Below are 24,685 nucleotides of genomic sequence, written 5' to 3'. Positions count from 1 at the left end.
ATGTAATATATTATCCCTCATTTCATCCCTTTCCCCCGAGGCGTAAAAAGACTCTTTTCGACCCTAGCTCAAGTTTCAAGTCAAGCCAAGGGGTTTTTGCCCCTCTGCCTCTGATGTTTGATGAACTATATTTTTTGTCATATTACAACATGTTTTACAAAATATTATCAAGATTTATGATGACCTTATAATAATTGAATTTGATTATTTAAACGGAGATTAAATAAAACATGAGTTTGGATTAATTTTTTTAGAATGAACAATGATAAGATGATGTAGGTACCTATGGTAATTGGATTGAAAATTAATGGTGGATCATGGTGGATGTTTGATTGCATAGAGTAGATCATTTTGATGGGAGCAAGTGTGAACTATACATAGACATGTATGGACAGTTATAGAATACCTATATGGACCACCGGAATACTCCCCCCAAGCAGGTTCCTACGTCATGTTGACATCAGAGATCGGGGAGGGGCAGTTTTCCAGTCACGAACGAACACTCAAGTTTCGTTGTCATACAATCACACTGTTCAATGTTCAAAACTAACCTATTCTAAGTAGGTAACCAACCAAACCAAACTTGCTGTAACATTTAAAATGCTGTATGATATTCCCCACGTGCCTTTTTGTTATCAAACGGAATTACTCAAATTAAAATTACATAGCATCACATTTTGCCCAGGGGGGGGGGGGTATTCCAGCCTCGGACCCGGCTCTCATCTTGGTTAGTTGGCAGATTTCATGGTCACGTTTCCCCTTTGGGGGGGTCCCCGGGGGGAGGGGTAGTATTCCGCATCCTCGTACCTACCTATTATATCCACGGCCGCCTTTAAGGTGGCCGTGGTTATATCGTGTGACAAGAGCTGAGTGGAAGATTGTTGAGTAGGCGGGGCTTATTGTTGAGGGGATAGTGCTGTGACGAAAACTTGCTGTTATGGATCGTCCATCCCTAGACTAAAAAGACTTTTGTGAATACTTTAAAAATTGGCTTTGCCGTTGGAAATACAAAATCAAAATAATAACACTGGAAGCCCAACGTGTATTTGGATCCAGGATCAATTTTGCTCAGGATCGGACCAGCAGCCTCCAGATTTTAAGACAAGAACTTTGACAACTAAACTGACCACGAATTGAACCACTGAGTTTAGTTTTTGTGAAAAGAAGTATTACCCCACCAGCACACTTAAATACAAATAATCAACAGTATATCATATCATACATGTATACAAAAATGTGCTACTTTAATTGTGCATCAGAATTTTGACTGAAAACTTGCGCATGTGTTGTGTTGTGTCTAACCTGCATTGGCGTCTGTCTCTGACTGTCTGTCATCTTGAAAGCTACCAAAACTCTGTCCATGTCGGTGTAATAAGGAAAATTGCTCGAAATAATGAATTTATGTTGTAAAATATTTATTCATTTTGTTGATTGATTATTGATTGGCGTTAAGACTCTCAACAGTTCATTGATATTAGATCTATAAGTTTATAGTCCGAAAATGACGTGGGGATTTGTTACTTGTGGTCCTAATGAAGCTCTTGTCGTCTCTGGTAAGTTTACTGTCATTTTGTTGGGGGGAGTGGTTTGTTTATATTTCTTAATATTACTGGATTCAAGAAAAGTATGTTAAGCTTACAATATACTTTTTATTTAAACTCTTGGTTAAAGATTTCAAGAACTCACATTTCAAAATTGAATATCTTCAGCCATGCCATACATAGACTAACGTGTGTTTTATTTATGCTTCAGCTTAGTTATGGAACTGCAACTGAGTGGCCCAGCAATATTTATAGATTAAGTTAGGCCTACTAAGTTAAGTTTAGGCTTACTTAGTCCACTATAAAAAATTAGAGAACCGTATCATATTTTTTTAAAGTTTGAATGAAGGATAGGTCTAGCCCTAACTTAATTCATATTGCGGGAACATATTATTAACTTAATCAAAATAGGCTAGCTGGTTAGCTGAGTAAAATATAGGCCTAACTTATTCGATTGTTTAGTAAGTTAATAAGTAAGTTAGATTGCTGGTTCAATCCTGAGACAACGTCTATAATATAATATTAATAAGTTAATTCAGTGTCTTATTAATAGTTCGAAACTGGACCTTCATCATTTGGCTTTTGATAAATAATCCTTGCTAGTTAGGTACTAGCTGATCTTCGCCAGTAACTTAACAAAGCTGTCATCTAATTTATCATACACTCATCGCTCATCTTTGCCTTAAAATATGCACCCTTTTGTGTCATTTCTGTAAAAAAAAACTCTCTAGGCTATTAGGCCTATCTAACTTATTTCTCTCTTCATCTAATGTAGGCCTATATATCCACTGGCCAAATCAAAGCAAACCAAAAAGTGTTTGGTAGAAAAAGAGCAAACTACTCACTCAGGTGAGGCCATACTACTCACTGACAGAGTAGGCCTACTTTGAGGAGGAATGAAAAGGGCCAATATTTTTTACGACCACGGCACAGGGACGCTTCCAGTGGGGAAAAACAAAAACAAATCCATGCAATAGGCCCAAAGCCTTATTTGCAGGAATGTTAAAAATTCCCCTATTGAATTGTAGCTAGGTACATTTTTAACAAATATACCTAATATTAAAATGTTACAACCCTCCCCCCCTTCCCAAACCAAAAGGATGCTGGAGCACCTTACAAATTTAACCTAACATTTTTTCTAGGATGCTGCTACAACAAGCCTTTGCTTGTGCCAGGAGGACGAGCCTTTGTATGGCCTACCATACAATGTGTTCAAAGGTAAGGAATTATTTATTCTAGCCTTCTAGTATTAGGCAAAAAGAAAGCTGACATTAATTTTTTAATGAGTCAAAATCTTACTTTGACCATCTTGTTTTGATGTACCTAAACTTACACATTGTTAATGAGAAATAAGAACAGAGTAAAGAAAATTAAAGTTCAGCTGAGTTTAACCTCCTTTTTATTATCTGAAATTTAAACAGAAGGGAACTTTGTGTACTAGAAGTGCCAACTGGTGTGCCGATTCGGTAATCTTAAAACCCGTTGGTTGCATTTAGGGGTTTTAAGTGTATCTACTTTGAAAATGGCCTTAATCATATAGCAGTCTTAAAATTTTTGGTTTGGTGAGCGGTGTTAACACTTCGGCCCAGTAAAATTTCGGCCAAACTCAAATTTGTTAGCCTGCCATAAATACCTCATAAGGGTGTTGTCAGGCACCTTAAACGGCCTTTTAGTAAAAAAACTTTTAAACCATCATCCCCACTTTCTAAGTTTTCAATTAATAAATTGGTGATATGCACCAGCTATTACAACAACTCTTCATGATGCACTGATGTAGATTTAGCGTAGAGGGCAAAAGACGGTGCTCAAAGTGAAAAGAAGTTGGCTGATGCTGCGTGAACTGCTTGGAATGGAAACGGCGCGCCAACATTGTTGGAAGCTGTGCTCAAATCAACTTGAGCTTAGCTCCCAACAGTGTTGGGACAAAATGTTTAAAGGAAACGGAGCATAAGATTGATTATTGAGCATGCCCCTGGTACTTTATAAAAGTATACCTATTTATTTACAAAATTGCACTAAATTTTTATTCCTCGGTTGAACATGGCAGCTTTTTTCCAGACAAAAACTTAATTTGATTGTTTCCAGAATTTCCCTCAACACCATGACACTACAGGTGGACTCCCCGACAGTGTACACAAGTCAAGGCGTTCCGATCTCAGTCACTGGCATAGCACAGGTAAATACAACCAATGAAGTGTTGATTTATACTTTCTACCCTATACAGAGTATAAATTAGAAACGTCTAAGTTTTGGGTGGAAATACACGTTTTGGGCCCCCCTGAGCCAAAAGTGGTTTTCCAAGTCATGTTTGTGTGTGTGTTTGGATGTGTGCAGAGCTACACATGTGGTACAATTTTGGTGAAATTGTATACGTAGTAGGCCTACTAATCTATTTTTTTTTTTTTTTTTTTACAGTTGGCCTACTACCTACTGTAATATTTTACATGTTGGAGTTTTAGTTATGATTTTACCTTCTAAAATATAAGTGTTATTTTGTCTCCATAATTAAGAAGTTATTTGTTTCACAAGATAATGTTCCATCTGTGCCGTGAAATTGTCATATCATATCATCACATTTTCAAGGTGAAGATTCAGGGACAAAATGAAGAGATGCTGATGGCAGCTTGTGAACAGTTTCTGGGAAAGTCAGATCAGGAAATTCAGCACATTGCGTTGGCAACACTGGAGGGGCATCAGCGAGCAATAATGGGCAGTATGACTGTTGAGGTTGGTAGCATTGCTATCATAGCAGTATCTTTTACCTGACATATTAATATAGATTATAGACGTAACTGTGTTATAAATATTCGTAGAGGCAGTTCCCCTGTAGTTTTTAAAATTCTAGAAGAAAATATACCTATTCTCTATTATGTGTAATGCTTGATATATTCAGTTCCATTTAGACAGGAGGATGGACTGGCAGTACAGTACAGATTCTGTTTAGGTGATTATTCTATTTACCATTGAGTTATTGATTAATGCTATCTAGAACAAAATATTGACATAGATAACAAGACTCGTGGTTTGATCTGTTTCCCTTAGAAAAAATGTAACAAAATAATAATAACAATGTCTTTATTGCTGTCAGACAATTTTAGACTGTATAGCTAAATGCCAATTTTGTGAGTCTTTGGCTCAGTCGGTAGCGCTATGGACTTTGGGTCCAAGGCAGCGATGTCACAGGTTCGTATTCTGGTACTCGCCACTACTTTTCATCAGTACACTTCACCCTTGTACGGCTCACTCCTTGCTTTGCTGGATACGATTCACTCACAGGCCCTTAGGCTATGTGGACGGGCACATGCAAGGTTGAAAGAGGCCACCATACTAAAAAAAATAAGCACTTAAGCTTGGCAACATTTCTTATTGATAAATCTAAAAAATACAAAGTTATTTTTTCAAAATTATTTTTTACAATAGGCTATATTAAAAGTTGGTTACATTTTTTCTTTTACAGGAGATCTATAGAGACCGTAAGAAGTTCAGCAAGCAGGTGTTTGAGGTTGCGTCGTCCGATCTGGTCAACATGGGTATCACCGTGGTGTCGTACACGCTCAAAGACATCAGAGATGAAGAGGTTAGTGCTGTTCTAGTAACCTATCTGATTCTGTATTTTTCAATATATTTGTTGTCGTTAGATTATTAAATTAAAACTTTGTAAAAATCCATGGTCAAATTAATAAAAACAGTGGTTACTATTGCCATTGCCTACTAATTTTGTTTGTAATCAAATACAAAAATTACTGTCCTTTGAAAACCCTGCCCAAAACCTTATGGAATGTTAAACATTGTGTTTGTGAGTATCCTGTTTATAAAGAAAAATAATTTGTGTCCACCCAATTCAAAACCCCTCCCAAAATCAATTTAACTTCTTTAGCGTGCAATTGGTGATGGTATTTTAATGTTGAAACGAAACCCTAAAGAATAAATTTTGTTTAAGAAGTATCCAAAATTCTTAAGAAGCTGCTAAGATGTTGATCAATGCTAAATTATAATGTTGACATAAGAAACAGCTGATTAGTCAGTAACATTGCTACAAACAAATTTTACCCAAATCACACTATCCTTCATTAATATGTCGGAGCATGTATAGTTGCACCCTAATCTCTGATTGTAGTTCAGCGATAAAACCTAGTGATATCTGTACAAAACCGCATGCTGAAATAATTATTTCTGTATTTTAAATAATTGTACAATTTGATTACTATCACAATTTGTGTTTTTTTATTGTATTATAAATTGTATGTCTTAATAACACGATGTACTTACACTTACACTGTATTCACATAAGTGAAAGAAGCGTGATGGTCTAGAGGTATATCACAAGGTCCCTGAGGTCTCGGGTTAAAATCCTGCCAATCACCAATGGATTTTATCAATGTAATAATGCCGTGGTTGTCTAAGCTAAGCGTTAAATGTGTAGAGTTGATCTGGACTAAAACCTGCACCTAAAGATGTGAAGGATCGGGCATAAAAAAGAAGAAAATACATAATGCTACATATAACTATGTACCTAAGAGTCACCTATTGCTTTAGAAGATGATTTCAGCTATACGATCAACAGACTTGCACAACGGAAGTGAAGCATCTCTGTTTACAGAACAGCACCAGACACGTGTAGCCATTGTGATTTTCGCTCTATTATCCAACGCTTCTGAAATCTTATTTAAAATTGAGTGCTCACTTTTAGAACAGCGCAATTAAGTAAGACATCGTACCCGTTGGCAGATAGACTCAATCTCTTGTACTCAAACCACAATTTGTGGTCCAATAGTAGTGCTCTGTTACTGCTCTTGTGATTGCCGTCTACAACAGGGGTAAGACCTCAAGTTACCTGTGTCTTACACATACCCTAAGAACATGTAGTTATGTGGCTGCTAAAGCCTCTTATGTAGTCTAGTTTAAATTTAGACCGTAAAAAAAACAATACATATTGTACCGCTTTTAGTAAAGAGTGCTCTCCTGCACATAAGATTTACTGGCTTGAGGTATTTAGTCTCTTAGGTTTTCAAAATAGGTGGACCCACAAAATCAAGTGTGCCCCTAAACACCTTGGACAGTCAAAAATAATTTTTGATTGGCAGAATTTGAACCCACGACCTCAAGGACAGAAGTCCCACACTTTAACAACTAGGAAGCGCCTCTTTTGCAGCTCCATAAGACTATGTCTTGCATAAACTTTAACTAGTTTCAGTCTGTTTCATGTTGAAACAATACTTTTACAAATTTAAACACTTTATTTGGTAACTTTTGGAACCTGGAGTTTCTGAGGCAAAGTTGTTATGTAACTGCAGTTGGTGAAGCATGAATACTCAAATAAATATTTGCATGCAAAGTGTTAAGAAATTCAACTTAAAGTTCGGCTTTTACGGTTTTAAGCATTTGTGCATTAATATAGTTGATAGCTTAGATTGCATCTTACAATTCACAAGTATCCCGTGCATATTTCTTTTTGGTTTGTTCCTCCACACAAACTTAAATTCCTATAGTTTAATGCACAATTTTCTTTTAGACTCAGTAGGCAAGTATAATGTAGAAAACGTCCTTGCCCTTTTTACCATTTTATTTTCATCTCACATGATTTGTATTAAAAAAATCATAAGTCTAATGGTTTTGTTGGTTGATTTTGTTTTATGTTTTCTCGCTGCGGGCAGGGAGCGAAGGTATGTTTTCAATTCTGGGACATTGTGGCTGTGGTTTAGGTTTATACTTGCCTGCTCGTTTTTTTTCACATAGTTTTTTTTTTGGTGATTGGTTTTTCTTATTAACAATCTTTTATTTCTGTCTAAGATTGCACAAAGTCATTAAAGCTAGGCAAACTTGGATATTATGTCATATTATTCTAGAAAATGGAGCTTATGCCAGTCAAAGTCATGAACATTATTTATTTGTTCTTAATAATGTTCATTACCAACTTAATCACTTAGACTTTAGAACTAATTTCACCTTTAGGTTATGTATAAAACACCCTTTTTTTGCTTTGCTACTAACAGTTTTAAGCTAACCACTAATTAAACATAGGCACTTACAGATTTTATCCGTCAGCTTTTATTTAGGTTCATTGTACTTTGAGATTAATGCAACTAACTAGAACAATATTGATACAAATGTCTGCTTGTCAGTTAATTGCAAATTACATTTGTAAAATGGACCATAAAGAAATAGAGAGGTTCACAGTTGAATAGTTCCACCGAACAATGTTTCAAGTGACAAAAAGTTAATAGTTTCAGAAAAAATAAAAACATTTGTAATGCCAGTTTCCTGCGCATTCAGTGCTGCCAACCTATCTGTTTTTTAAAAACAAAATATCCCACGCAGTAGAGTGTCTCATTTGCATTGTTGTTATTAAAAAATCTCAATTTCACAAATTATGTTGTTTCATTCAACAGTCAACATTGAAACTGTCAAACAACCGAACATGAAACCCACATATAGATCAGCTTTAGTCTGTACAAAATGAATGTTTACTTGCAGTATCCAAGGTCAACAGTCAAACCAAATAAATAGCCTTGGTTCTGTGAATCGTATTTAATTTGGTCTGAATCAGCTAGGCAAGATAAAATACACAAACAATCTTACTGGGATATATCTTACTGTGTGTGTGTTCAATTGTACATAGCTGACAAGTTCTTAAATATCCATCTCTTGGTTTGATCATAGATAAAACATACCCTTAATAGATTTGTCATCCTTATGGAACACTGACGCCAATTTTATTGTTAGTTCTGTGTGTCGCACTATAGAGGTCGTGTTTTGTTTACAAATTGTTTCTTGTTATTTCAGTCATTTAACACCTCATTTAACCAAATAAAACGATCTTATTATAAACAATAACTGGTCCCCTTGTTATTATGTATTTAACTAAACCGTAAAGCACAAATCATTAAATAGTCCTAAAATAATGGAAACAAAATTCCGTCTACACTAGCTATCAGTGTCGACGTACATGAACTAGACACGAAAAACTCGCTTAAAAATTTACAATGGGATGAGAAGTCTAATGGTTTGATAGACTCCCAAGAAAAATGTGCTGTTTGTTTTGCATGGAATAATGAGCTAACTTATTTTCCTTTCGCTTTGTTTAAATTGTTATAGACCCCTTGGGAAATCCTCTGTCCACTTCTTAAATTTTATATTACGGCAAAACTTTTACAACCATCATGCGAAAGAAAGCTATGGCTACACATTACAGAGTAAATCATCCGTGTTTCTATTTTTGATCTTTCAGTTTTGCATACTTTCGTAACTGATGGGGGATGTGGTTTACAGTTTTCCCTTTTAGTTTGCCATGATTAATAAGTTCCAGTAAAAATAGTATATTTCATCACTAGAACTCTTTTTGACCCGAGGTCAAGTTTTACGATCGAGGCAAAGCCGAGGTCAAGTTTTACGATCGAGGCAAAGCCGAGGTCGCAAAATGGGCGATGGTTAAAAAGACACTTTTTGCCTGTGTGGTGAACTATTTTTCGTCATATTGTATCATTATTATAAAATACTAAGCTTGAAAACGAAATAATTGTTATGTAAAGATAACCTCTCAAAACGATTTCCAACTTGTTTTCAATTCTGCTAATGCAAATCAGCAGCTGTTTAGTAAGTGATTCAATAATTTCGTCTATTACGATTGTACACTATACTAGATTATATGATCGATATGTCGAGCTATCGGCAACAATAGGCTAAAACCTTCCCTAATGAATCGATTGAAAAATAATTTTGATCAATACGATTGTCACAATCAAAATTTTCTAACTGTTTACAACAGCTGATTTTCACTCCTTAGAGACTAAAAATTATTTTTACTCCCTAGAGAGTAAAAATGCTACTTTAGCCCCGCTACACATGCATTACAAACAGCTGTTTTTGCTGCAGTATGAAAAAAATTATTTTTGTATACTAGCTCACTCTGACAGTTGCTGAATTAAACTAAATTAGTTTTACTTTTAAATCGGCTACAAATTTAACACGATAAATGAACACGACTTCACACTAGTTTATCTTTATATAAAACTGTCCTGTTTAATAATGTTCAGACATTTAATTTAACCATGGTTTTGCACTGCTAAGATGTTATAATGGCTTTGTAACATTACATTAGAGCTTAGAGCACTTTGTGGATAGATCATCACTTCATGTTGTGTCCTCAGACCATTGTGTCATAACCCACTAAAGCACATTAAAATACTAGTTTGGTGATTCATTCGGTGCTGTCATCTTTTGACCTATGTTAAACAATATTCTAATGATTTTAGAGGGGGAGGATATTTATACTCGATGACATACATAGTTATACCTCATTTTCAATTGAATTACCGGTAGTTTACATGCAGATTTACTAAATATATAGGTTATATTATAAAAGATTGGCTAGTAAGGAATTTTTTAAAAAGGAATCAAGTTCGGCTGGTTTACCTGAGAAAATTCAGAGTTCAGGGGATCTATTGTAGTAGATACACAATAAAAGACACACAACATAACTTTGATATTTTTTCCTGATGTAGGACTTTGTCAAAAAGTAAGTTGAAAACAAAATCTGATCATAAAATTGAAGAAAATTTTCTCTTCAACCTACTGACTCTGAAGGAGTCCTAAATCAGGAGGAAATACCAGGGTTGTGTTTTGTGTTCTTTTTGTTGTGTAGCCTATACAGAGTGTTCAAAAAATTTGGGGACATGATTTAAGTAGTGATTCCTTGGGTCAAAATAAAGAGGAAATCATAGAAAAATCTAAAAGATTGAATAAGAAATACTGTAGCTGAAATATTACAATTTTAGTTGTAAACAGGGGCAAACCTGACTAGCTTCTGCTTTATTCTAAACAACTAAAAATCGTAATAGTTCAGCCATTTCTTGTTTGATTGTTTTAAACTTGGTTTCGTCTGATAGTGAATCAAAGATGCTAAATAAAAGTGTTCTTGACATTTTTTCATAAAATCTGTAATTTTTGAGTACCTAATTTAAGTTTAGAAAATTAAAATGGCCGCCATTTTAAAATTTTAAGTTGAATCAAGGTGATTTTTTTTTCTAACATGGGTTTCTTATACATTAACATACTAAGTTTCATAAAGATCGGTTGGAAAAATTTTAAGGTAAAAATGTTTAGACCTAGGTAAAAAGTACAAAATGGCGCATATCTTGTTAACAAAGCGATTTTTTGAAAAAAATGTTATACTTGATTTTATGCTAATAGCATGGGTAAACTAGCAGCTCATAGCAAAAATTTATGAAACTAGACACAAACAACTTTTGGAAATTCCAAGCCACAGATTAGCTTTGTTTCACAATGGACCCTATTATCAATGCATACAAGTCTACAACAAATTGTCCTTTTATTTCACAGACCAGTCATTGAGCCTTAATAATTTTAAAAAGAAACTTTCAGAAAAACTGATTGCACTTTGTCCTTATGACATGAATTCATTTTTATCCTGTCAACTGTAATCTTAATATTTGTATGTATTTATTATGTGTAAACTATTTATAATGCATGATTTGTACTGACATGTCACATATTCATTGCTGATATTCAGCCTCTGTACTATGAATTTTTGTGATGAATAAATTGATTTGATTTGATTTTATTTGATAATTTGAATGTTATTTTGTTACTTAAATTGTATACAATGATTATTCAATTGGTTATTTTTCATTTAAATTTGGTTATTCCTGTAAACCCACTTTTTTGGGAAGTCTGTGGTGTTTACTTTTGACTGAAATTGAGTTTGTGCGCCACCGAGGTGCATGTCGGAATTAACGAGTTAAGTGTACAGATAGAATGAGGTTGAGATACAGTTGATTTTAGAAATTTATTTCTCTTTATCTTAGTTTTATATCAAGCTTCAAATGTAGGTTTTTTAATGGTTTATTTCACATTAATGGAGGTTAATGAATTCATTAAACATGTTTGTAGTTTGTCAACATTTTTGCATACACATTTTATTCAGAGTATTTTAATGGACAGCTTTAAGGGGTTACAAATAAATCATATCAAGTGTAGAGTGAATTTTAAAAAATGTTTAAGTGTTGTGTGTTTTCCAGGGATATCTGAAGAGTCTGGGGATGGCGCGTACTGCTGAGGTCAAACGAGACGCAAGGATCGGGGAGGCGGAGGCTCGAAAGGATGCTCAGATCAAGGAAGCCATGGCAGAGGAGGAGAGGATGGCTGCCAGGTAAACATTGCTTCTACCAAGGTTATGTTTACCCATTGACATACCTAAGTTGCACTGCCTTAAAACTTACAAAAGCAAATGTAACTTCCTTATTCAATTACTTTGTCTTAAATTATTATCTTCCTCCTCACAAAGATTGGAAGACAACCCATAATTATATATACCGGTATTTTTCACTTGATCGTAAACAAGACAGTTGCGGCATTTTGACACAAAACATAACCTCAATACTCTCACTCGTTTACTAATGTTTTCCCAAAACAATTTAGGCAAATAAAGAAACTAAAAAATATATACACAATAATTATTGCAGATAGACAGAAAAAGATTATTGACCCGATAAGTATTTTTTCTTTTTTGTCCTAGGACGCTAGGCTCTATCCCACCATCATTATTCACATTACTTCAGGCTAGCCCTAAGGCTTGCGGCATTACCACTTAGATAAAATTTATTTGTTATTGGTGGGATTTGAACCCGAGACCTGAGGGACCGAAGTCCCACACTCTACCACTAGATCAGCTCACTCCCCATTGACCCGACTAGTGATCCCTAAAAATTCATGTTGAACTAGCAATATGCCAACAGAACAGTTTCCTCAAGGAATGCCAGAGTGCATTAGCAGCGGGACAGAAATGTTCTCGTCAAGTATGCCAATGGGTTAAGCTTGGCAACCCACAGTTCTACATACTTCTGTTTTTGTCAGTCTCTTCAGTGAGTTGATACAGAACAATTATTGATGGATTCCAATTGCATTTGTGTTAAACCTAGCATTTCACATAAGGTTAAGGACGCAGCCTTGAAGTAAAGTATACTTTGTAGCTTTTTCCTTAAAGCTTTCCTAGGAGAATTACCAGTCTCCTCTCCCCCCACCAAATTACTATACACCTCAGGTCACATTTTGGTGAAAAACTATGTGTTTTGCAGATTCTTGAACGATACTGAAATAGCAAAGGCACAGCGAGATTTTGAAATCAAGAAAGCAGCATATGACGTAGAAGTTCAAACAAAGGTAAAACTTTTCTTTATATTTATTTTTTGTAATTAATAAAAAAAACATTGGAGGATATTGTGAAGAGTGCAATCATTTGTTTAAAAATGTACAACCTAATGAAGTTAATTATTCAGCCTATTAATATTAGCCTATTTGTCTTTTTCAGTAAACAGTTATATAGACCTTGATAACAATTCTCTTATAGGAATCATCGAATAAGACTTACTAGTGTATCGGTTGCTCGAATTTGAGCAATTGCTAAGTATTACAGGCGTTATTTTAAAACGAATAACAGTCATAATTTCTGATGACTTTAAAACATTCAACTCAAACATTATGGAAATACTCAAGATGTAGCCTACATAACAGATCGATATAATCAACATTTCTTGAAAATATCTTATCATTTTTCAAAAGCTGATCTTGTTTTTTAGTGTTTTCTACAAATAGCCTTACTCATAGCCACTGTAATATTTACGCCAACCCAAATTCAAATGGTTCAACCAAGTCAGTAAATGTTTGTAGCAAACTGTTAAATTAGCAAACATATTGACTGTTTACAATCAAAATATGTTCTTCTTCTCACTTTTAATTTCTGACAACAGCTGGAGTTTCATAACAATTTTTGTTTGCCATGTTAATCTTATGGAGAAATACAAAACTTTAAAGGGCCCCAGGGCCTAACTCTCTAATTATTTTCCTAAAAAGAAAGTGTCCTGCTCAGTATAACTAGTTTTCTAGGTTATAGACAATACAAGATGGCCGCTAAACATGCTAATGTTCCTGAACATGCCTCTACGGTACAAGCTCTCAAAATTCTAAAAGTAATTTGTTTCCAATGATTGTGTGCTTGTTGTGCTCTTAACATATCAGAGCTTGCAGTGGGTGGAACAAAAATAATTTTGAAAAAATGTCAATATTGTTTCCACAATAATTCTGGATTGCTTTTTATATTGCAGAAAGCTGAGGCAGAAATGGCGTACGAACTGCAAGCAGCAAAAACAAAACAGAGAATCAAGGAAGAACAGATGCAGATCAAGGTTAGTCGTTGTTTGAATACCTTTGTAATAATTGCTTTTTCCCAAAGACTTGACACTGTATTTCACTGTATCTTCAAGGGTTTACAGGCAAGCTTTCTACTATGGTTTTTATTCTAGTCTCAATGTTTACTATTAACATTGCGCAGGTGGTAGAGAGGACACAGGAGATTGCTGTGCAGGACCAGGAGATACAGAGGAAGGAGAAGGAGCTGGAGGCGATGGTCCGTCGACCTGCGGAAGCAGAAAAGTTCAGGTAAGACAAACGGGATTACGCGCCTCTTGTTTGCCTTATACTCTAGATCTGAATACAATGATAATATTTGTTGAACAGGGTAGCTCAGTAGTGTTTGGATGATAAGCGAGACTGTAATGTCTTATACTGCATCTGCAGTAATCAGGGCCGGTTTAACCCATACGCGAACTACGCGGCCGCATATGGCGCCACAAAAAAGTGGCGCCGACGGAACAATTTTTTTTACGTGAACAACGTATGGTAATTTTGTTTTTTTCGCTCAGAGTTCAAGTTTTAAAGCACCACAATGAAGGCATTTATTCTGTTTGTACCAACAGCACTTGAAAAATGTGTATATTTGTACAGCACTACAACTCAAGGACTCAATGCCATTTTCAGTTTTGATTGTAAAGAGCTGACGCTAGGCAGCGTACGGCGCGGCGCCTGTGGGTTTCATTTCACGACTCACTCATGCTCGAGAATCGAGAATGATAAGCAAGCGCGCAGCGCCACTTGTCACAACAAGAAACTTCCCCCTTCCTTCTGCCTCTTAGTCTTATCCTAGAGCAGAGCATTACGTTGTATTGCACTCTTTTAGTTTTATACGTATACCGTATCGGCATCGTATTGGCATTAATTTGATGATTGATGATTGTTGATAAGTGAATGATTACGAGTGTTTTAAGTTTAATTTATAATTAGTGCATTAAATAAGAAGAAAGTATAAACTGAATAAATGAGTAAAACATCTTGCGAGCCGATACTAAGAAAACAATGGCAGAAAAAAAGAAAACGTCTGGCACTTATTATAGAAAGCGTAAGGCAAATTTGGAAGAGGAAGATAAAAAACAAGCCAAATCAATGAGTAGATTTTTGTTGGAATTATCTGGTGGCGAGTCCAGTCAGCCCAAAGAAGTCACGATAGAAGACGGCAATGACGAATTTATTTATTTTCCAAGGAAAGATTAAAACAGGCAGCTGATCACAAACGGCAAACATTACGTCATTGCCGTCTTCTATCGTGACGTCTCATGCTTGACGAGCATTACTGACTGTTTTTTTAATGTGGCCTTGGTTTTGCTAGTTTATATGATGAGTAAAAGTGTAAAAATGTTAAATTTCTGCGAATAATAAACAGTCTTTTATTGCAAGTATTCTTCTAACCTAAACTTATAAAAAAGTTCTTCCAAAAATTATTGGGAAAAAATTCACAAATACGGTTAAGTTATGTTCATGGGTTGGGGGAGAGGGGGAATTCTAAGTGGCGCTGATTCGGGTGTTCGCTTAACTCTGAAAAATTCCTAGAACCGGCCCTGGCAGTAATCACTACTATGGTTGTATAAGTTATTTCCTAACCCGAAAAGAAACTTTACTCTAGACCAGAGGGTCTATGATGATTGGTAGTTGAGTTTGCGATATACTTTTTAGAATTAAAAAAATTGAAAGTGTCTTTCAAGAACTAAGTAGTTTGTTTAAAGGAAAACTTGGCTTTAGATTTATTGATTATTGTTAACGAGAAAGGAAGAATACACAACTAACTCACCTGAATCAAGAGCCCCAGGGGGTTAACAGAACACATAACTACACATTAAACTGGTATGTGTTCTATTAAAACCCTCTGGGACTCTTTATTCAAGTGAGTTAGTTAGTTGTGTATCCTTCCTTTCTCCTTAACAATAATTCAAGAATTAATTAGTTGATTTTAGCGAATTTCCCATATAGGGAATAAGCTATTACCGTAGTACTCATGGTAAGACCTGGACTCGGGACCGATTTATTTTTTCGTTTTGAGGTCCCTAGAGGCCAAAAACACCATCCGTTCAAATTCATATATATATATCTTCTAATATATAAAATTCTCGTGTCACAGTGTTTGTCTGCAAACTCCTCCGGAACGACTTCACCGATCGTTATGAAATTTGGTGTGTAAATTCTGTAGGTATGCGAATCGGACGTAAACTATTTCCCGTTTCGAAATTCTTAAAAGGGCTCCGCCCTAGTGGCTCTGGAGTTTCCCATGTTAACCTTATGAGAAATGGAATTAATGAATCTTAACAGCTGTTTCAATTAAACAAGTTGGTTCTGTTCTATGATGTTCAATAGCATTAAAGTTACAAGGATTACCAACAGGGTGCAGCACTATTATTTCTTTTACATTTATGACAACAGCTAATTTGCAACCAAAAGGTGAGTGAGCGTAGCGAACGAACTTCAACCTGGAGGCGAGTTAGCGTAGCGAACGAGCTAACCTGAAGGCAAGTGAGCGCAGCGAACGAGCTCCAACCTAAAGGTGAGTGAGCGTAGCGAACGAGCTCCAACCCAAAGGTGAGTGAGCGTAGCGAACGAGCTCCAACCTAAAGGTGAGTGAGCGTAGCGAACGAGCTCCAACCCAAAGGTGAGTGAGCGTAGCGAACGAACTTCAACCAGGACGTGATTGAGCGATGCGAATGAGATCATCTTGAAAATTAAACGTAACGGTACTTTCTATCCATCGGTCTGTCTTAGGGGAAACCTATAACTTAGGTGATACGAAGTTCGCCGGGTCAGCTAGTATATATATATATTTATATATATATGTGTCCGTTAGCACGATAACTCGAGCAAAAAGCATCCGATTTTGATGAAATTTGGTACAAACGTGTAAACCTACATTTATTCAAACGAGTTCGCGAACCAGCATGATCGGACTATGGGAACGGGGGTTTATGGGGGGTTTTGTGGGGTAAAAATAGGTTTTTCCCATTTTTGACCCTATAAACACAAAATTTTACAATTTCTTTTCACACCATTTTGTAGAGCATAAAAAACAAATAATTTAATATATTGAAGCGTTATTGTGCGCCTAATGGTTATGGAGAAAATTCCAAGAAACTGTAAATTTAAAATCCCCATGTTATTCTTATGGAGAAAAAGTCAACTGTTGTAGTTTGCTTGTTTATGAACATATTTTGATCGAATTTGGAAAATACATTAATTTCTTACTAACCTATTAACATAAAAAAACCACCTTTTTACCCTCCCTGTTGCAGCAAACCTAAGTACTCGTTTAACTAATTCTATTTAAATAGGGAATAAATATGATATTTTTAAGGAGGCATTTTAGTGTAAATCCTATCAGGCTAATGGAAATTCGCTTAGTCTGCAGGTTTGCTGCGGTGGGGGTATTAGTCTTGTGTCCATTACTCTAGGTGGTACAATAATACTTAAACTAACTTTGACACTTAAGAGGAAGATAAAAAACAATTGCAACTTTGTGCCATACCGCTTCTGTCCACAATCATTGAATATGAAGCTACGATAGTTCTAGTGACTTAAGTCTTGCATAGGAACCTTTTCTGATCCTGCCACTTATTGTAATTGTAAAGTAGATTTTGTTGTTTTTATAATAATATAAACTTCTATGCACTATTTCTGTCTTATCATAATTTGGTCTCAATATTGTGAACAGGTAATAGAAGTTCTACTTATATACTGTTTTAATATCTAGAGTAAAAAAATTGTAGATTCAAAATTTAACCGTCCTCTATTGTCCTCAGGCTGGAGAAGATGGCTGAGGCCAACAGACTGAGGGTGGTGATGGAGGCAGAGGCCGAAGCCGAGTCTCTGAGACTACGAGGAGAGGCCGAGGCATTTGCAGTGCAGGCCAAGGCCAAGGCAGAGGCCGAGCAGATGTCCAAGAAGGCTGAAGCATTCAAGGAGTACAGAGAGGCTGCTATGGTGGAAATGCTGTTGGAGACACTGCCTAAGGTGAGGTCTATAAATTTATAATCTTCAAAGATTATTTTCACCTGACATTTGATTGGTTCATTTGAATTATAATGTCAATTTTTGGTGAGGATAAGTATATTGGTAAGTATATTAAGTTGGTCAGTCTCGTTTCAGTCACTATCTTGTATAGACATGTACAAAGTGTTCACCTCCCCTTTATTCATACTCATATTATTTTCTTTCAGGAATTTTTGTTTTTTATTTTTACTACCCTTCCTTCTCTGTGTATTTTTTTATTTTCAAGCTTTGGCAGGGTTTGTTGACTATGTTTGATGTACTTTTTCACCTGATAAGATCCAGATCCTGAAACTTTGTAAACACTTTTTTACCAATTTTTGTTTATTTCCGCAGATGGCAGCAGAGGTGGCTGCGCCGCTGTCCCAAGCCAAGAAGATCACGATGGTGTCGGCCGGCAACGGTGAGGTTGGCGCTGCCAAGCTCACCGGAGAAGTTCTACAGATCGTCACCAAAGTGCCGGAGATGGTCAAAAACATGACCGGGGTCGACATTATGAAGGTTCACTTAGCCAACTTTAAGTAGGGTCATCTTCACTTCATTCATCAACTGCACGGATCGTCTGCATACCATCTCATAGCCGTAGAGTAGTTTTGACTGTTGCAAATATAAAATGATTTTAAATTAGTTAGGTACCCGTATCTTTGTTCTATCCCCAATGTAAGCGGTTTTTTAATTGAGAAGAGTTTTTTAAACTATTACTGCTTGGTTTTACAATTTTTTCCCTTTTTGAATAAGTAATTTGATTTTAAATGGGCTTGTTTTCTTTAACGTTCATATTGAAGCAAAAATATTTAAAAAGCTATCATAATTTGCTATTATTCATGCTTAACTTAATTTCTGATAACCATTCAAAATTAATTCCTTAATTTTGTTTATGATCAGGCATTGATTTTATAAGTATTTTATATTTGTAACAAGTGGAATAGTCATATACTAGATACTTTATTATGTTTTATGTCAAAGTACAATTTAGCTAGTAAACATACTTTAGGTCGCCTTATCAAAATAGGATATTAAGTTGTGTCTGTATGTTGTTTTCTTTTAAGTTTTCTTCTTCCTTTTACCTTTTAGCTGTTCAATATATTAAGTTTTTATAAGTTTTTTGTAGTTGATTGGCTATTTTTTTTTTATCTTTACATTTTGTATTTTAATAGCAAATCCTGATCAAAAAAGATAATTTTAACTAAATGCGATTGGGACTAAGTTATATTTTTACAACAAAAACTTTATATAACTTTAGAACTAGAATATCGCAAGAACTTTTGTTCTCTTTACATTATTAGTTAAACATATTTGTCTTAAATTATTTTAAAATTTAAAAACGACTGTTTTAAGATTGATGGATTTTCAAATCTTCAGAACTAATTCTGATGTTAACTCTGGTTTCTGACCTTATTTTCCTTTTATTTTGAACTCCTATTAATACATAGATATTATTTGTGTGTTTGTGTTGTTATAGTTTAGATATTGTATAGATTGAACTTGTAGAAGCCCAGTATCAAAAATCATGTGCCAAAATAACTTGTATTTAGTTTAGTTTTTAGTTTTCTTTAGAATAAGTTAATCCCCATGACCTTTATTGATTATTTTGTCTACAACAGTCAATATATAGTCATTCATAGACATTTGATTTTAGGTTTTTAAAACTCCATGCAAACTATCGTGGATATATCTCATCATGTATATTTCCTATAATTGTTTTATACAATGTTTATCTAGTTTGTTTTACTATAAATCATGAATGAAATTGTAAAGAGTATTATTCGTAAATCTATTTGTGTAGTAAATAAGGTGACGAGGAACAGTACAAATAAATATTCTACAAATATCTACAATAAAAAAAAGATTTATTGAACAAAATTTCTTTTTTATCGCCAAACCTTTATAAAAACTATGCTGATCTTTAGTAGTTGGGCAATGGTGTTAGTTAAACCTGAGGTATGTATCTTTTTTGTAGATAACAAATTTGTAAAAAATTCAGAAAAGTTTAATGACCCATCTTTTTTATGCATTTAAATAACAAAAGTTGTTACAAAACAAAAGATGTTATCAGAGGTGATTATGAAATTGTTGTATCCGGTACTCTTTTATTTAAAATAATAATTACCAAGCTAGAATATTTATAATGTCTAGGTCAAAAAGATTGACAGGAATGTAGATTTGTTTAAACCACATGTATGTATTTTTGAGCATGAGCGTAAGAACTGTGTGGATAGAATACTGTTCAGGGGTAAAATAATCTTTTTACTTGTGAAATATTGTGAAGTTTAAATCTGTAAAAATCTGTGAACCTCATAGCTCAATTCTCGTTTCCTTGATCCTGATCCATATTAAAAACCCAACCCTTTAATCGTGTAGAATTTAGTTTGAAAGAGGTTTGGCTTTTTTGCGTCTTTTTTACTAGTAAAAAGACTAGTGTTGCATGTAAAAGGGTTTAAAATGGTCACTGAATGTCTGAGACATTTTAAAAGTTCTCAATATATCAGATTAGTCTATTTGTAGCATACTAATCATCCATAGAGGCCCAATTAAATAACTTTTTTTTATAATTATTTTGCTTTATCATTAGAACTCTGCAGTATTTTTTTCAGTTTTTATGCAAACATTTAATAATTTACATTGCACTTCATTCATAAATCATCATCAAACATAACATGTCATATTTCATCTCCAAATATTTTAAACATAACCTCAGTCACAGAAAACATACTACTATAACCCAGAATGCGAACCGCATGGTAAAAAGCATTAAGTACTTTGAGAGAGCTTTGCCTGTCAATTCGTAGGCAGCGCCACCAGCGTTGCTATGCACTCAGCATAGCAACGCTGGTGGCGCTGCCTATGAATTGACAGGCAAAGCTCTCTCAAAGTACTTAATGCTTTTTACCATGCGGTTGGCATTCTGGGTTATAGTAGTATGTTTTCTGTGCTTTAGTTTACGTTGGGGAGGCGTAGTTCCTATCTTCGTAATGTTAATGTAAGGAACATTTTCTCAAAAAATATTTAACAGAGTTGACATTTTTACTTAACATCAGTCACACCTTAGTATATGTGCTGAGTTTTTATTAATGTCTTACACATTTTTTTTTTAACAAATAATAAATTTAAACATTTTTTAATAGTTTATATTATAATATTGACAGTACATAGGGTGTTTCAAAAAACTAAGTTAATGTGAACATTTGACCTACAGACTGTTTAAAAATTACAAGCTGATATGTAAAATACTTTTGGAGAAAAGGTTCCTTTTGTGGCAAATATTAGGATTTTCGGAAAACAAGTATAAACCTAACTGTAGCAAATGAATTACTTACTTTTAATTCATTCCGCTCATATAGGCAGGGGTTTCTTTATGAATTTTTTATTCAATGAAATGAATTGCAAACCTATACAGTGTGTAAATTAAGTCTGGCACACATTTTTTATCTTTTTTTCCATAGTAGATAGAAGAAATCAATTTGCGGGACTGATTAATAACAAATGTTAGGCACTTTTTACAAATTTTGAAAATAAAAATTCCCTTAAGGGCAAGGGGGGGTGGGGGGTAACTAAAAATTTTCAAATGACAACCCCCATCTTGTGACCCATCATTTTAAAGGTCATTGGAAGACAAATCCAAAGATGTGTCTGAAAAAATTTTTTTTGCACCCTATCCAAGATGGCGGTTTAAAATGTACTTAGGGTTGAACGGGTAAATTTGGTATGGCACACATTTCTTATCTTTTTCACTCTTTGTAGATTAGAAGGAATTAATTTGCGGGACTGAGTAAGAACAAATGTTTCACACTTTTTGGCATAATTTTGAAAAAAAATTCCCCCATAGGGTAAGGTGGGGGCGGGGGGTAACTAAAAACTTTCAAATGACAACCCCATCTTGTGACCCCTCATTTTAAAGGTATTTGGAAGACAAATTTAACGATGTGTCTGAAAAAATTTTAATGTGTTTCAGACTTAATTCACCCGTTCAACCCTAAGTACATTTTAAGCCACCATATAAGACAGGATGCAAAAAAAACTTTTTCAGACACATAGTTGAATTTGTCTTCCGAATACCTTTTAAATGAGGGGTCACAAGATGGGGGTTGTCATTTGAAAATTTTTATTTACCCCCCACCCCCACCTTACCCTTAAGGGGAATTTTGTCAAAATTATGAAAAAGTGCCAAACATCTGTTCTTACTCAGTCCCGCAAATTATTTCCTTCTATCTACAAAGAGTAAAAAAGATAAGAAATGTGTGCCATACCTAATTTACCCGTTCAACCCTAAGTACATTTTAAACCGCCATCTTGGATAGGGTGCAAAAAAAAATTGTTCAGACACATCTTTGGATTTGTCTTCCAATGACCTTTAAAATGATGGGTCACAAGATGGGGGTTGTCATTTGAAAATTTTTAGTTACCCCCCACCCCCCTTGCCCTTAAGGGAATTTTTATTTTCAAAATTTGTAAAAAGTGCCTAACATTTGTTATTAATCAGTCCCGCAAATTGATTTCTTCTATCTACTATAGAAAAAAAGATAAAAAATGTGTGCCAGACTTAATTTACACACTGTATATTGTATGTCAATGGACTCAGAAAGACTTGTAATTTCATAATATGCAATAAAAAAATATTGAAAATTTTTTTGCCGTACGCCTCCCTTTTTTTATATAAGGTTTTACTAGCTGACAAATATACTGTTAGCTGTATTATTTGTCAGCCAATGAAAGCTAATACATTTGGAAGGAAAGTTTTTTTATCTAAAAAAAACTTCAAATAGCCTAGTAGAACTTTCACTGAAACAGAAAAAAATTAAATGCCATTTCAGCTGAGTTCTGTTGCCATTTTTTGTGAGTTGTATAGTTAATATTTTGTTCATTTAAGTTACAGTTTGCTCTCTATGATCCGACACACTTGGCTATCGTATTTGTGTTCTGATTGGACTGGATATTGATCAATATCAATATAAAATGTCCGTTTCCTTGCAATATTCTGTGACAGGATAATAGGAAGCTACAAGCGTACCAACATTTTATACTTTAAATACAGGTTACTTAACGATATTCAGACCTATAATCCATTGCTGTATGCAAATGTTGATAAACTAAATTAAATTATGTGATTTTTAAGAAATCAGAAATCTTTAGATGTGCCTATAACTAATAAGTTACCCACTAGTATTCAAAGAGTATATAAAGGAAGGCATTATCATTAACTTTTATGAGCTTATAGGTATTTTTGTCAGTAAACGGATACAGTAAATGCTTAAACTGAATAATTTGAATCTTTAATAGTCAAAGTAAAAAGTAGACTCTGTCCTTGGAGGCTAGTGGCCATCTTTGATGATTTCAAACAGCTGCTGAAGAGTTAATTATCATCCAAAAAAAAATAGCTTTTAAACACCAAAGTTATTATAATTTAAATATCTAGGATACTGTGGGATTAGAAATTTTCTTTAGGATTGAATTTTTTCCAAGGGAGTCCATGGAAGCCAACGGCCATCTTGGATTTGTCTGCCTTTAGAGCAATGTTAGTTTCAAATAGCCGCTGAAGAGTTAGTTATTTACCATATCAAAATATTATTTTCAAATACCAAATGGTTTGTAATTAGCCTCACACATAAGCCCCCACAAAGATTTAAGCTTCTAACCCCACAGTGCACTGTGAAATAAGAAATTTTCTTTGTAGTTTTTTAGTTGTTTTACAAGTTAGAATGTCTAGGCTCCAATAAAGACTCTATAACCTTGTAGTTTAGTTTTGTATTAATGTCAGTAATACACCTTGTTACATTATCGGTCCCGTTAGTGTCGGATTGTTGAGAGTGAACTGTACTTTTCATTTAGTGTTTCTTAAATCATAATCAGCTGATACGTTTAAAACAATCTTGTAACCATTTTTTACTTAATTTATAATAAAATTGTAACTCACATCAAACATGGAGGTGGTACACAGTTGCGGTGTGTGTTGCAGTCGGTGCACGTCGTGTAGACGCGAGCGTAGACCCGAGGACGAGTGACTAGTGCTGCCCTCGACCAGCCGATCTCTCGACATCGCGAGTGATTACGACTCAAACTGAACTGCCAGCCCAGGTCTGTACTGTTGGTCTTCCTTGCCTTTAGAATGTGTGAATTTAAAATTCCTGCCAAAACGAGTACGAGTTGTTAATTTTTTTAATGTAGCCTCAAAACTGTGACCTTACGTTTAAATTGGAAACTATACAGAGTGTTTTGCCAGATTTTGTGTTTTCAAGGGGTATAGTACAGGCATACATCCATTGGAGTTTTAAAAGGGTTTTTACCTACGACTGTTTTTTTAAGTAGCCGTTTCAGTACAGTTCTTAGAATTGAAAAGTATCTCATATCAGCATTGTTTACTTTCATAACAGCATAGTTTTACCCATAATAACACGGGTAACGGACCAATAAGGTTCAAGGATTGAGAGAGAAGAAGTTTAGTTGAATCAACTAATCAGCTGTTCAGGCCAATTTAATTGTTGGGTGGTGCAATTAGTGTTTGGTACAATGTTTCGTTGCATCACTGTCAGTAGCAATGAGAGGATATAAAGTCAAACATAACCTCTCTTAGAAGTTATGAGTAGTGATTTTTAGTAATTAAAACACTGTCGTAGGTAAGTAGTTTACGCAACTCGCGTAAATAGGTTCATACCTTAAATTTTCTACTCGTATCGTTAGCACTATCTTTACCCAATCGTTGCGTATACTACTATAAATCCAATGTTACTAAATAGGTATTTTAACCTTTAACCTAGCATCAAAGCGATGCAGAGGGTAAAAATGATGCTACTATTTACCCCAAATCAACACTGACAAGGCCTATAGCAGTCAAGATGGATTCTGAAAGTATGGGTGTACCATTTTTGTACTGTACCACAGGCTTAACATATAGTGGATATTGGTATACATTTTAAAACCTTTCTCATAAATAA

At 34.7% G+C, this 24,685-nt stretch overlaps 1 protein-coding gene across 2 annotated transcripts; it reads left to right on the top strand.

Annotated features, from left to right (window-relative positions):
- Positions 1-1,336: 1,336 nt before the first annotated feature.
- Positions 1,337-23,890, top strand: LOC128994396 (flotillin-1). Of its 2 annotated transcripts, XM_054418942.1 has the most exons (12): positions 1,337-1,553; positions 2,684-2,759; positions 3,627-3,717; positions 4,125-4,268; positions 4,999-5,118; positions 11,579-11,709; positions 12,635-12,719; positions 13,661-13,741; positions 13,888-13,994; positions 17,510-17,720; positions 18,093-18,257; positions 23,710-23,890. In XM_054418942.1, exons 1-12 carry the CDS (start codon positions 1,502-1,504, stop codon positions 23,725-23,727), a joined length of 1,281 nt encoding a protein of 426 aa, XP_054274917.1. In that variant the 5' UTR covers positions 1,337-1,501; the 3' UTR covers positions 23,728-23,890. The 2 variants fall into 2 exon arrangements, with proteins under 2 accessions (XP_054274917.1, XP_054274916.1); XM_054418941.1 differs by lacking the exon at positions 23,710-23,890 and having other exon boundaries at positions 18,093-18,508.
- Positions 23,891-24,685: the final 795 nt, after the last annotated feature.

Source organism: Macrosteles quadrilineatus, unplaced genomic scaffold, assembly GCF_028750875.1.
Source record: "Macrosteles quadrilineatus isolate MER2022 unplaced genomic scaffold, UCM_ALF_1.0 Scaffold_5__1_contigs__length_97177068, whole genome shotgun sequence".
Lineage (NCBI taxonomy): Eukaryota > Metazoa > Arthropoda > Insecta > Hemiptera > Cicadellidae > Macrosteles > Macrosteles quadrilineatus.
The sequence above is the reverse complement of the archived record's forward strand: the minus strand, read 5'-3'. Positions and strand labels throughout refer to the sequence as shown.

Bases quoted from the DNA above. Each gene is read 5' to 3' on its own strand.
- LOC128994396 (XM_054418941.1), top strand. From the start codon at position 1,502: ATGACGTGGGGATTTGTTACTTGTGGTCCTAATGAAGCTCTTGTCGTC. The intron at 1,554-2,683 runs GTAAGTTTACTG...CATTTTTTCTAG, and splicing joins TGAAGCTCTTGTCGTCTCTG to GATGCTGCTACAACAAGCCT. The intron at 13,742-13,887 runs GTTAGTCGTTGT...AACATTGCGCAG, and splicing joins AAGAACAGATGCAGATCAAG to GTGGTAGAGAGGACACAGGA.